This window comes from Squalius cephalus, assembly GCF_949319135.1.
Source record: "Squalius cephalus genome assembly, chromosome: 17".
Taxonomy (NCBI): Eukaryota; Metazoa; Chordata; class Actinopteri; order Cypriniformes; family Leuciscidae; genus Squalius; species Squalius cephalus.
The window spans coordinates 30,424,557-30,437,177 of record NC_137138.1 but is presented as its reverse complement, the minus strand read 5'-3'; the positions used below and the strand labels follow the sequence as shown (position 1 = coordinate 30,437,177).

General features: G+C 36.7%; 1 protein-coding gene across 5 annotated transcripts in view; it reads right to left on the bottom strand.

The window, feature by feature from the left end:
- The window catches only part of LOC307144557 (rho GTPase-activating protein 26-like), a 120,844-nt gene extending 108,461 nt beyond the window's left edge, over positions 1-12,383 (bottom strand). For all 5 annotated transcript variants that reach the window (XM_079847008.1, XM_079847010.1, XM_079847009.1 and 2 more), the window contains exon 1: positions 11,835-12,383. In XM_079847008.1, the coding sequence (XP_079703134.1) occupies positions 11,835-11,988 (154 nt within the window). In that variant the 5' untranslated portion in view covers positions 11,989-12,383. The remainder of the gene's footprint in view (positions 1-11,834) is intronic.
- Between the last annotated feature and the right edge of the window lie 238 nt (positions 12,384-12,621).

Sequence of the window (12,621 nt, the reverse complement as noted above, 5' to 3'; positions counted from 1 at the left end):
GTGGTTAAAAAGTATATAAATGTTATTTTTTTGGGAAAATCCCGATCTTTTCTCTTTTCTGTTTCTCTTATCCCTCGGCTGGGATCGTGTAGAGCCTTTGAAGCTGCATTGAAACTGCAATTTGGACCTTCGGGTTGAATTAGACTTTTGAATTTTGATTTGGACGTTGATAACCGTTGAAAAATCCTGGCATGTTTTCCTCAAAAACCTTAATTTCTTTTCGAATGAAGAAAGAAAGACATGAATATCTTGGATGACGTGACATTTGTTTGTCTGTGAAAGCCAGTCAAACGTTTAATTGCGCTTCTCCTATAGAGTTGTGCAGAGATGGCGTCAGAACCCGGAAAAGTAATTCGCCGCTGGTTCCTTCGAGATTATCCTATGGGGTTTTATAATGGGGGTTTTCAATTTATGACTAAAATAGGGTCTGTGCTGTGGTAAACATAACTTGATGATACTTTGAAGTTTTGTTCTACAACATAAAGTACACACACCCATACCAAAAACACGAACTTTGAAGAAGCGTCATCCCTGCACCGCTCTATGGCACATTTTGACTGTGTTAGTGTCCGTCTTTTGAAAACTGATTTCAAAGTGCAAGTTTTTGAAAACGATACCATTTTCGTCTCCATGTAAACTACAACCTCGCAAATTTGAGAAAACGGTGACGTCATGCATATTATGTGTTCAAAACTCAGGCGCATAGTGTTTTTACTACAAAGTAGCATCGCCAACTACTGGCTTGGCAGCATAATACGTTTTTAGTCATTTTGTGGATCCGTGTGAATGAGGATCGTTTTGACAACGTTGTCGTCTGAACGCACAAAAATGCAAAGTAAAAAATCTTCTGTTTTTAGTACATCATTGACGTGTAAACATACCCTAAGCTACAACAGGTAAACATGTCACCATCCAATAATCACAATAAGCTTTGTGCTTTGCTACTTTTGATATGAAACGAAGTTTGATCTTTCAAATTCTGTCAATTTTATAATGAAATTCAAACAATAAATGTGGTTTTGGCACTCCTTAATTTGGTGTGATAGATCGCTGTTTTTGACTCCGATTAAGTGGCAGCACGGAGCACAAAGTGAACCTATAGTTATAGCACAAACAATAAACATGAATGAACTTCAGAAGATAAAAAAGCAAAAAGCAGTACAACTCTAAAACGCTCAATCACTGTTTCAACCGTGGAAAGACATCAATAGAGCATCAATAAACAGTGACGCAACATTACATTTACCTCAAGAAAGCCATTCAATGTCCAAAGCTTGTTAATTGGTTAGAAAAAAATAACTCTAGAGAGGAGCATTTTGATAATTTTGTGCACAATATATTACATATGCATTGTATTTTGAACCTTTTGTCTTCATTGTTTAATGTATTTTAAAGTCCCCCTGTAGTCAATAATCTTATCCCTTAAAACTCATCTTTGATCATCAACATTACATATTTAAACGTTATTTCCTTGAAAAAACAATTTCTTCATGCCTTAAAATTGCTTGAATGTAACTCTACACCTTTAGCTCATTTAATATACGCGGTTCTATGAATATGCAAATGAGCCCCGCCTCCACTCACTCACACCAGCTCAGAGATCCACTCGCTGACGATCACACGTTGACCTGATTGGTTACAAGGTCGTTTGTGACGTAAGAAACACCAGCGATTTTAAAGCATGTTTTTGAGACTGTCTTTGGTTCACTGCAGGTTTAAGGAGAAAATACTCAGCAATGGTGTCGACTTATGAATTTGCACATGGTTTGTCTTAAAGCACATTAAAAACACCACATAGACATAAACAACATTAAAAGCTGGATTTTACACCACAGGGGGACTTTAACATAATTTGGAAACATAATTTGAAAAGTTGATGTAAAAACTGCCTTATAGTTTTTTGTTTTTTTATTTGATTGTTGCTTTAAAAATAAAAATGTGATTAATAAAGCAATAAGCCCCAAGAAGCCCCACAACTAAATTCACTGTAAACTCTGGCTTCACAGTGCTTATTATTTGTATTATTATTAATTCATTATTTATTCCAGACCCTTAGGTCCATATCACAAGGTTCAGAATCAAGGACCGGGACTATCCATGTTCTAATTCAAGTTTTAGTATTACTATTATATTAGCAGTACTACAATTCTATAGTAGAATATGAGAATGTTTTTTTTTTTTTTTCTTAAAGGAATATCCAATATAAAGGCTTCAAAAGTTTATTTTGGCTCTTTTATTCCTTTAAACTCACTGAACTGCTGGAATAATTTCCTGTGCAGGTACAGTACCTAAATGCATTTCACAACCAGCTGGAAAGCAATGAGGACACAGTCATGAAGCAATCCAAGAAAACATCTCCTGTGTCCTCTCTCTGCCCTCCACTCATTAACTTTTATGGTACACCAGGAGAATGTTAAAATAAGATCAATTTAATGTGTAACAGAACTTAAGATGTGGCACACGCACACAAAATCTCACACAGGCTGAGCTGGCTTCCAAACCACACATGGTTCCTCAAGCCCTGACTGCTGTGGCTCTCTAATTAAAAAGCCCTGGCAAAGCTCACCAATGAAACCTGCCGAAGCCTGAGTCAACACAGGTCATGTTCAAGCAAAAGTTCATCCAAGTCCACAGGTCAGGTTCATGACAAGAAATCTAGAGCTCCTGCATCGTTTTACTTTTGAGGTGGTTCTGTTTCGACATTACAGGATTAGTTAAAAAAAAAAAAAAAAAAAAACATTCGGTCATCCTTTACCCACTCTCATATTGTTATAAACCTGTATGGTGGTCTTTCTTTAATGAATCAATTTTGAAGAATGTTGAAGCTGCTCTTTATTAAAAATTATAATGAAGAGCATAAGCAGAGTTATAAGATGTGTTAGAGCTGCACAATTCTGGATAAACTGAGAATATATATTTTTTTTTTAAATAGAGTTTGCTGCACGATACTCCCATGATTCTGAACAGACAACTAAATAACATGTAATTTACTAAAGGTTCTGACAAAATATTATTTGCTGCAGTTTATTTAAAAAGGTTAAATTATTTAGAATGAATTACTTTTAAAAAATGGATTGGAGGAATGATTCAATGACACTCATAAATACTTCACTTGTTTCATTATTGAATGAATCAGCATTTTTGAACGAATCTCTTGAACGAATGATTCAGTGACTTAATGGCTGAATGTGACAATGTTTTGATCACATTGACATTGACAATGTGATCAATACAATCGTTATTTGAAGCGCTAAGTTATTTTCAAAAGGTAAATGCTACTGTAGACATCAGTGTTTATATGCAAACTATAAATTTGAATATTTGTAATCAACTCAGACTTAAATGTTCTGGTGTGATTTTGTCAAAGGTTTAACCCCTTAAGTGTACATAAATTAAGAAAGTGAATAAGTTTGAGCTTATGAATGAATGTACAATGTAAAAAAATGTATTATTCATATGTATATAAAATATATATTTTCAAAACATGTTGGACTCTAAAACTGCAAAAAAATCTAAGCCAAATATCTGAACAAATTTTAGGTTGATATCTCAAAAAATGAGCTTTCAGTAAGATTTTGTTTGGGCGCAGTACCAAACTTTTTCACTAGGTGACAACCAGACTCCATTACTGCCCATATAAGGGCGCCTCCATTTCCATATGTGGTTTGAGTGATCTGAACCATTATTTCCACAATTTTCATACAATTTATGAAGTAGACATCCTATTCAGAAGTAGTATTGGAAGTTTGGCAGATTTTGATATGAATTCAACCTCTAAGAAACACCCTGGGGTTGTTCTGATGCCGTATGCCCTTCTTTTTTTTTCAGATCACAAAAGGAGAATATTTAAAAAATCTCCCGCTTGTACTCGTCCATATAATAGCAGCGAATAGCGAGCAGCATCAAGGTTTTTTTTTTATTTATTTTTTATCCCAATATTTCAAGTGTTCTGTGGGTATATGATAGGGTTTAGTGAAAAACAAACCAAAATCGAATGTACTATTTAACAGAAATCCTGACCTTGGTCTTTTGCGCTCAACTGTACATTTGTGAGACTCTATTAGCGCCATGGCATACTTACAGTGGCCCAGTAGTGCACAACACAACGAAATTTAAAAAGCAAACATAAGTTCACAACACAACGAAATTAAGCCACAAGACAACGAAATTAAGCCACAACACAACGAAATTAATCCACAACACAACGGAAACAAGCCACAACACAACGGAAACAAGCCACAACACAACGGAAAATCTACAACACAACGAAATAAAGCCACAACACAACGGAAATGCTCCCGACCACTAGAGGGCTCTCAGAGCCCGGTAAAGTTAGTTTTCCTAGCCATTGTTCTATAGAGTCAGCAGTCTTAATATATCAATACCACGATTAGTTTTAACAGTGTATATCGACATAAAATATTACTTCAAAATAACCTACATGAATTATAGCTCCGTATTTATACTCGAGAATGCTTGGACGCGCTACCACAGCGCATGATCCATAAGGGAACGTCTGGCAATTCCACCAAGTGGTTAAAACGTGTAATTTATTATAATATAATTTGATAAATAAAAATATAAACCATTTGGTGAAATAGGAAGGTATTGGGATAATTCCCCCTGTAATAAGTCAGTCTGGTCACTAGGAACCACAAGCTTTGTGACATGAAAAAAATACAAAAAAAATAATTTAGGCCTAATGTTTGTATAAAAAAGTACTGTGCATACAGGGAGCTATTGGCACAATTTCACCTGTTGTAAGTCAGTCTGGTTAATAGGAACTACAACCTTTGAAACATGATAAAAGAAAAAAAAACTTTTACAGAAATTTCCTAAAAAAAATAATTGTTTACTGTAAATACATGAAGGGTGTTGGAAAAAAGTCACCTGTATTAAATCAGTCTACTATCAAATACAATCAAGCTTTGGATTTTGAACATGTGTTGTTTTTGAATGTTAAAAGTAATTTTAATTAATACAAATTATACGTTTTAACAACTTGGAGGAATTGGCAGACGTTCCCTCAGGGATCATGCGCTGTGGTAGCGCGTCAAAGTATTCTAGAGTATAAATATGCAGCTATAATGCACGTAGGTGATTTTGAATTTATAAATGTCGATATACAATGGTTAGCTACATACTGTTAAAACTAATCGTGGTGTTGATATATTTTTATAGACTGCTGACTCTCTAATGAACAATGGCAAGGAAAACTAACTTTATCGCGCTCCGAGAGCCCTCTAGTGGTCGGGAGCATTTCCGTTGTGTTGCGTCTTTATTTCGTTGTGTTGTAGATTTTCCGCTGTGTTGTAGATTTTCCGTTGTGTTGTGGCTCATTTCCGTTGTGTTGTGGCTTAATTTCGTTGTGCTGTGAACTTATGTTTGCTTTTTAAATTTCGTTGTGTTGTGCACTACTGGGCCACCGTACATACTGCATTAAAACAACACCAGGGTGAGTAAATGATGGCTTAATGTTCATTTCAGGGTGAACTATCCCTTTAACAGCTTAAACATTCTGCCAAATATCTCCTTTTGTGTTTGACAGAACAAAGAAAGTCAGGTTGGGTTTCTGCCTGGAACAACAAGAGAGTGAGTAAATAACAAAAGATTTTGTTTTATGCTTGTGTGATCTATTTCATTTTGTAAGGCAGAAAAAATTAAATGTTAAAATGTACAAATTAAAACTTGACCCAGTTGAGGCTGACAGAGATGACAAGATTGGTTGCTCAATTTGTAGCATGGAGAGATTGTGACACATGCTGTGAATTCATGAAGGATGTTTTGGTCAAAGTGGCCACTCAATTGTGGAGCACTGAACTAAACAGGAAGTCTTAGCCAGTGAGAATGTGTGCGCAAAGACCAATGCATCAAAAGTGTGGAGCGTTCCTGAAACACAGCCCATTACCTAAAGGCCTTGTACTTCACAGCATATCCCAGAGCAGACGGCCTAAAACCACAAACAAGTAGCCATGAGTCAATATATTGCCCCTTCTCCACAAATGTTATGCCTCTTGACACTTCAAAGAAGCTGTGAGCAGCAGTTTTATTTTTTTACTCTACAGAAAATAAAATGATTATAGGCTAAATTCTGCATCCAAGAAGCAGGCCTTAAACATTCAGGAATGCTGCTGCTTCAATACAAGTTAAGCTTTAGCAACAGCATATATAAAAAAAACACACACACATTTAAAACCTGGAACATTCTTAAAGAGTCTTGAATGGTTTATTTTTCCTGCCTGGAAAGAGGATGTTGAAAACTGTAGTGCTCTATACCCTTTTCCACTGCATGATGGTCTAAAATGAACCCAACAAGGTCATAATGATTCCCCTTGCTTTTTTTCCCTTTAACCTCAAACTTTTTATTATAAACCTAAAGACCAACACAAGCTTATAACACTTGAAGTAAAAAATTATATATTTTCTGAGGATGCACCGAATGTTAAAATTCTGGCCAATAGGACAAGGCAATAATTATTTTCATGCTGTGGCCAATAAACAATGAATGGACAATATTAAAATTCAATACTGTGTTTTTCTAAAAATAAAACACTAAAAACTAAAATAATTCATTTAAAATAGGCCTAACTACAAGTGAATTTAGGAATCCCAACATTATAATGAACAGTATGAAAAATTGAAATTAAAAATATAAATGTATTTTCATTTTGACACGAGCAAGAGATTATATTTAAAAGAGCAATTACATTGCAGGTGTTTTTAAAGATTAACTTTATGTGAGTGTTAGATGACAGCAATTGTAATCTAAATGTAAAAATATAGAAATGAGCATGTAAATCCAATATCAACCATCTATTATCAGCCTATAACTTATGTGGATCCGATATATCTTCTTTACTGAAGAAAATGTGAATGAAAATATATCAAATATAGATGGACGGCACAGGATGACGAGTAACAAAAAAAAAAAAAAAAGTTTAAAACTTATGTTTAGCGATATGACCTAATATGAGCAATAGTAATAATCATGCTACAAACTTATATTTCATAATATACAGTATTTCTCCAGTAATAATACTTTAAGGCAACTGGCTATGTATTCCAATTACCAGCCAGAGGACAAATTAATTTAAGAGAGGGAACATGCCAACCATACATTATTAATACATCTGGAGGCAACACCATCACTTACTATAGTAATAGAGAGCCTCCATCAAAGACACTTGATTTATTGATTGATAGTAATCCTGGGTTTAAGAGCACACCTCATGCAATTACAATCTCACAGTATATCAGAGTTTCTTTATTAAAGAGGATATGTGATAATCCTACAAACGATAATCCTGCTTTACTCATGCTCAAAGCGACAGACTGAAGCTACGCCAGATACAGTAGGTTGCCTCGAGACACAGAGGGCTGAGATTATAGAGCGACAATAATTATCAAGCGGAGGCTGCCCTAATTTCCCCTCCAGCCCTCTCCTCACACAGCACAAACCAAGCAAAACACACACGCTGTTTCTTTGTTCTCCTCTCATGCATTAATGTGTGGATGTGCCCTCACTTAGCACTACCGAATGTATCTTTTCCCCATTCACAGCTGTGCAGTGTGAAAACAGCCTCATCCATTGGGAGCATGTTCTCTTTCCGTTCATAACCTGTGAAACACTCTGCAGTGTGTGAACTCAACTTTCTAAAGGCCCCCTGTGGTGAAAATCAAGTTTTTAATGTTGTTATATGTATGTGTGGTAATGTAATATGCTTTAAGACAAAACATGTGCAGTATTTTCTCATTAAAACTGCAGTATACCATAGGCAGTCTCAAAAGCGCCCCTCTCCCCATCCGTGACAAATTTGTAACCAATCCCGTCAACTTGCGGGCCGGAGCTTTTCCTATCATTATTTCTAAAGATGCTGATTTTTAGAAGGCAGCTCTCTGACTCGGAGATGGCGAACGGGAACATGGTTTGAGTAACACATTATTAGCTGTTTGATAATGTAGTCGAGCCAAAGGCTAATCATACCAATTACTATAAACCCTAATGCTCAAAATAATGAATTGGTTTGAGTCGAGTTAACTTAAATTAAACAAATTAGTTCAATCAAATGAACTTTTATGAGTATTTAGAACTTTCCTCTTCTTTTGAGTTCACAAAACTGACACATTTTAAGTAATCTCAATTGTTTTGTTGTTTTGAGTTTTAAAAACTTGTTTCTTTTAATTTAGACAAACCTAAATTTAACTGAAACTGGGCTAGGATTTCAGATATGTTAAATGATATATGTTAAATGTTCTACAATGCTCAAACGTGCTGCATAACACAAGAATGAACCTCATTGGTTCTTGCTGAAGCTCAAACGTGCTGCGTAACGCGAGAATGAACCTCATTGGATCTTGCTGAAGCTCAAACGTGCTGCGTAACACAAGAATGAACCTCATTGGTTCTTGCTGAAGCTCAAACGTGCTGCGTAACGCGAGAATGAACCTCATTGGATCTTGCAGAAGCTCAAACGTGCTGCGTAACACAAGAATGAACCTCATTGGTTCTTGCTGAAGCTCAAACGTGCTGCGTAACACAAGAATGAACCTCATTGGTTCTTGCTGAAGCTCAAACGTGCTGCGTAACGCGAGAATGAACCTCATTGGATCTTGCAGAAGCTCAAACGTGCTGCGTAACACAAGAATGAACCTCATTGGTTCTTGCAGAAGCTCAAACGTGCTGCGTAACACAATAATGAACCTCATTGGTTCTTGCAGAAGCTCAAACGTGCTGCGTAACACAAGAATGAACCTCATTGGTTCTTGCAGAAGCTCAAACGTGCTGCGTAACACAATAATGAACCTCATTGGTTCTTGCAGAAGCTCAAACGTGCTGCGTAACACAATAATGAACCTCATTGGTTCTTGCAGAAGCTCAAACGTGCTGCGTAACACAATAATGAACCTCATTGGTTCTTGCAGAAGCTCAAACGTGCTGCGTAACACAAGAATGAACCTCATTGGTTCTTGCAGAAGCTCAAACGTGCTGCGTAACACAAGAATGAACCTCATTGGATCTTGCTGAAGCTCAAACGTGCTGCGTAACACGAGAATGAACCTCATTGGTTCTTGCTGAAGCTCAAACGTGCTGCGTAACACGAGAATGAACCTCATTGGTTCTTGCTGATGCCCAAACGTGCTGCGTAACACAAGAATGAACCTCATTGGATCTTGCTGAAGCTCAAACGTGCTGCGTAACACAAGAATGAACCTCATTGGTTCTCACATGTCAAGAGAACATGCTTGAGCTTCCAGTTAATGATTTTTTATATGTGAATAAAAGCCTAAATTAAATCTGATCATCATATGAAGTGATCGATCGAGTCTCTTCAGAAAAATTAGACTAAATCACTCAATTTATATGGATTAGTTTTAAGATATCTTTTTGAACTTTTTGAAGCGTCAAAGTGATAATCGCGTATAGCTGTCAAAATGAAGGGCAGAAATCTCTCCGATTTCATTCAAAATATCTTCATTTGTGTTCCGAAGATGAATAAAGTCTTAAGGGTTTGGAACGACATGAGAATGAGTAATTAATGTTCATTCATGTAATTAATGTAATCAGAGTTTTCATTTTTAGGCAAACTATCCCTTTAAGGCACGAAGAAATTATTTTTACAGTAAAGAAAAAAACGTTTAAATATGTCATTTTGATTACTCAAAGATGAGTTTTAAGGGATAAAATTGTTGACTGCAGGGTATTTGATTTTATTTATAACTCCTTCAAACATTATTTAGGGGGGTCAGACCCCTCAGTAAATTTGCACCCTGACTTTCCAACAATCCATGAACCACAACATTATGTTAGTCACTCCAAAAAACCAACAAAAAACATAAAAATGATTCCAGGAAAAAGCTGCATTCTCATGCTAAAAAGTGTGTTGCAGCAATGCACAGGCCCATTGAAGGTCACGGTGTCCTGATTTCTGTGAATCAGTCACAGCTCAAACCGTACTGCAGATCTGGGCTCATAGATCAAGCCCAACTGAGAGAGTGACATAGAGCAGCCATTCGCACGGTTCGACAGGTTCAGAGGTGATCAGCCCTCAGGACAGGAGGAGAAAAGTCAACGCAAATCACAAATGAGTAAAGCAAGGCAATCTCGTACACACGTTTACATAAGTAAAAAAAAAGAAGAAAAAAAGAGGAAGGGTAGACCGATAGGGAATTCAGGCATTGTGAAATAATGAGTAACAAAGTTACAAAAAGTGTGAATTGTCTATCCTTTGGACATAGCAACCAAACAATAGTGATTAAACTCCAATTCACAACTTAACAAGCCAGAATCATTCAGAAGTAATGTGACTGCAGTGATATTGGTATACACATTAACTTTATGTTTAAAAAAGAGAGACTTGGTTCGCAATTGTATTTAAATCCCATATCCTTATATTGAAGATAGGATCTGACCCATAAAGACCAAAATATCCTAGTGGAAAAACAATAGCTAGACAAATAACAATACCGTAGCAATTACTGTTACCCTACACCATGCATGTCAAAAAAATGACATGCTTCCCCTATAAAACAGTCCTTCCTCGTGCCATAATTTGGGTGTTGCCAAAACATGAGTTGCTGAGAACATATGCTTATAACCTTTGAACCTACCTCAACTCATTCTCTGTCTTTTAATGACAATTAGGATATCAAAAATACATCTGTGTGGAGTACAAGACCTGTAATTATTGTTCGTGGGGGGTATTAAACATGATTTCAGGTCTCAGACTGTGGGAAGAAGCTCTATGTTGACACAAAATAACAAGTTAGTGTGTTAAGTATTTATGAAGCAAGTCTCTCTCATGACAGGTCACACATCGCATAAGCTATTGAGCGGAGCAAAACATCAGCAATGGATAAAGAGGACTGGAGGGGTTGGTCTCGTGTGAAATCCAACACAGTGACTTGTTGTAATTATTTTATGTTAGGCAAATTGGTGGAAATCTCATACATTTTGTCATTCATACATTTTGTATAACAGCAAAAAGTGTAATAGAGAAGCAAGAGAAACTTAACAAGCAAACATCTTCATTTTCAGGGATTATTCAGGACTTGCCCTGACAAATGACATTAAAACTGATGATTCCAATATTAGAAACCACATCAAAGGGGAGGCTTTTCCAGCTATACAACTTTATATGACAAACCCTGAGGAATTTGAAGCTGTCAAACTTGGGAGCTGTGACACGCCTCGGTATTGTATTCAACACCTTACTTCTTAGGACATGTCTCTTGGGTCAACACAGAGAGCCGGTTTGGTATTAATTCTGCTAGGACTGGATGTAAGTTCTAGTAAGCACTTGTTCTGCTAGGTCAGACTGGTGTGTTTGTTTTGAAAGGTAATGGGGAGTGGAGTGGAAATTTCTGGAGTGGTGTGTGTATCTGTGGGTCACTGCGACTGTGTGATGCACTTCTGAAATGTTAGTTGAACCTGTTCAAAGTTAATGAATTCTGCTAGTATTCTGCAAGAACACCCGTGTAAACCTGAAGGGAAATGACTTAATTGTAATTAAAATAATTGCAACAACAAAAAAATAGCCCTGGGAATTTTTCCTTTAGTTTGCTATTTTGTTTAATGTAGGCTAAATGACATTCAGACATTTTTAAGTGTGACTTTTTGGGGCAACTGGATGTGATAATAATTCATGATTATTCAAAAGAAACACACTTAAAGGTAGTTTTACAAATGTCAAACTCTCTACTATGTCTTGACATAAAACAATCACTTACTCATATTAATGGAAAATTGTTTCCTTGTCTTGTGTAATAAGCAATCTGTTACAGATTAAACAAAGTACATGCCCCCAACATTCATAAGCAAAGCAAACACATCTTACTTTTCAGGGCTTGAATTAAAGCTTTCCCATCCTTTATCAGCTCCTTGATGAACTTATTGGTCTTCTCTAATTCCATTTCATGAGACTTCAGCCTCTCTCGGAATTGCGGGCTGTCCAAATAGCAGTCGCTGAACTCTAACGCAGGCAATCCCATTCTTACTCCAGTTCCTCAGTCCAGGACAAGAGAGGAATGCAATGCAGATGCAACTTAACCGCAACTTTAACTAATAATAAAAGGCATAGAAGTGGAAACTACATAGCTGTAGTCGGAAACGGATGCAGTCTGACAAAAATCACAAGTGCATCTCTTCAACAAAGCCGCTGCTGGAGAAAAAAAAATCTTAAAATATTTGAAGCGATCTGTCTATCAAGGGAATCCACGGAATACCCGTGCGCTTCTCATGACGACGTCATAATGTTCGTCTGTAGGGTGATGATAAAACAAAACGCGGTAATTGCGGACTCCTGCTTGGGCGTTTCTAAACGCGTCTGTACCAACCTACCATGAAGCGGATAATCCTGTGATTGGCATGTCTTTCGGCCAATGGTGTCGCGGGATTCCGGAGCGGGCTGTGAACGCTTTGTATGCGACAGGATAAGGACGTGATTGGTTGGATGGTCAAGAGCGATGATGTCACTGCGATGTGAGGATTTCATAGTTCAGTTCACATATTTTCCCACTGTAAATCCCATATCTATCTATCTATCTATCTATCTATATATCTATCTATCTATCTATCTATCTATCTATCTATCTATCCACTTATCTTTGTAGTGCACAGATTAA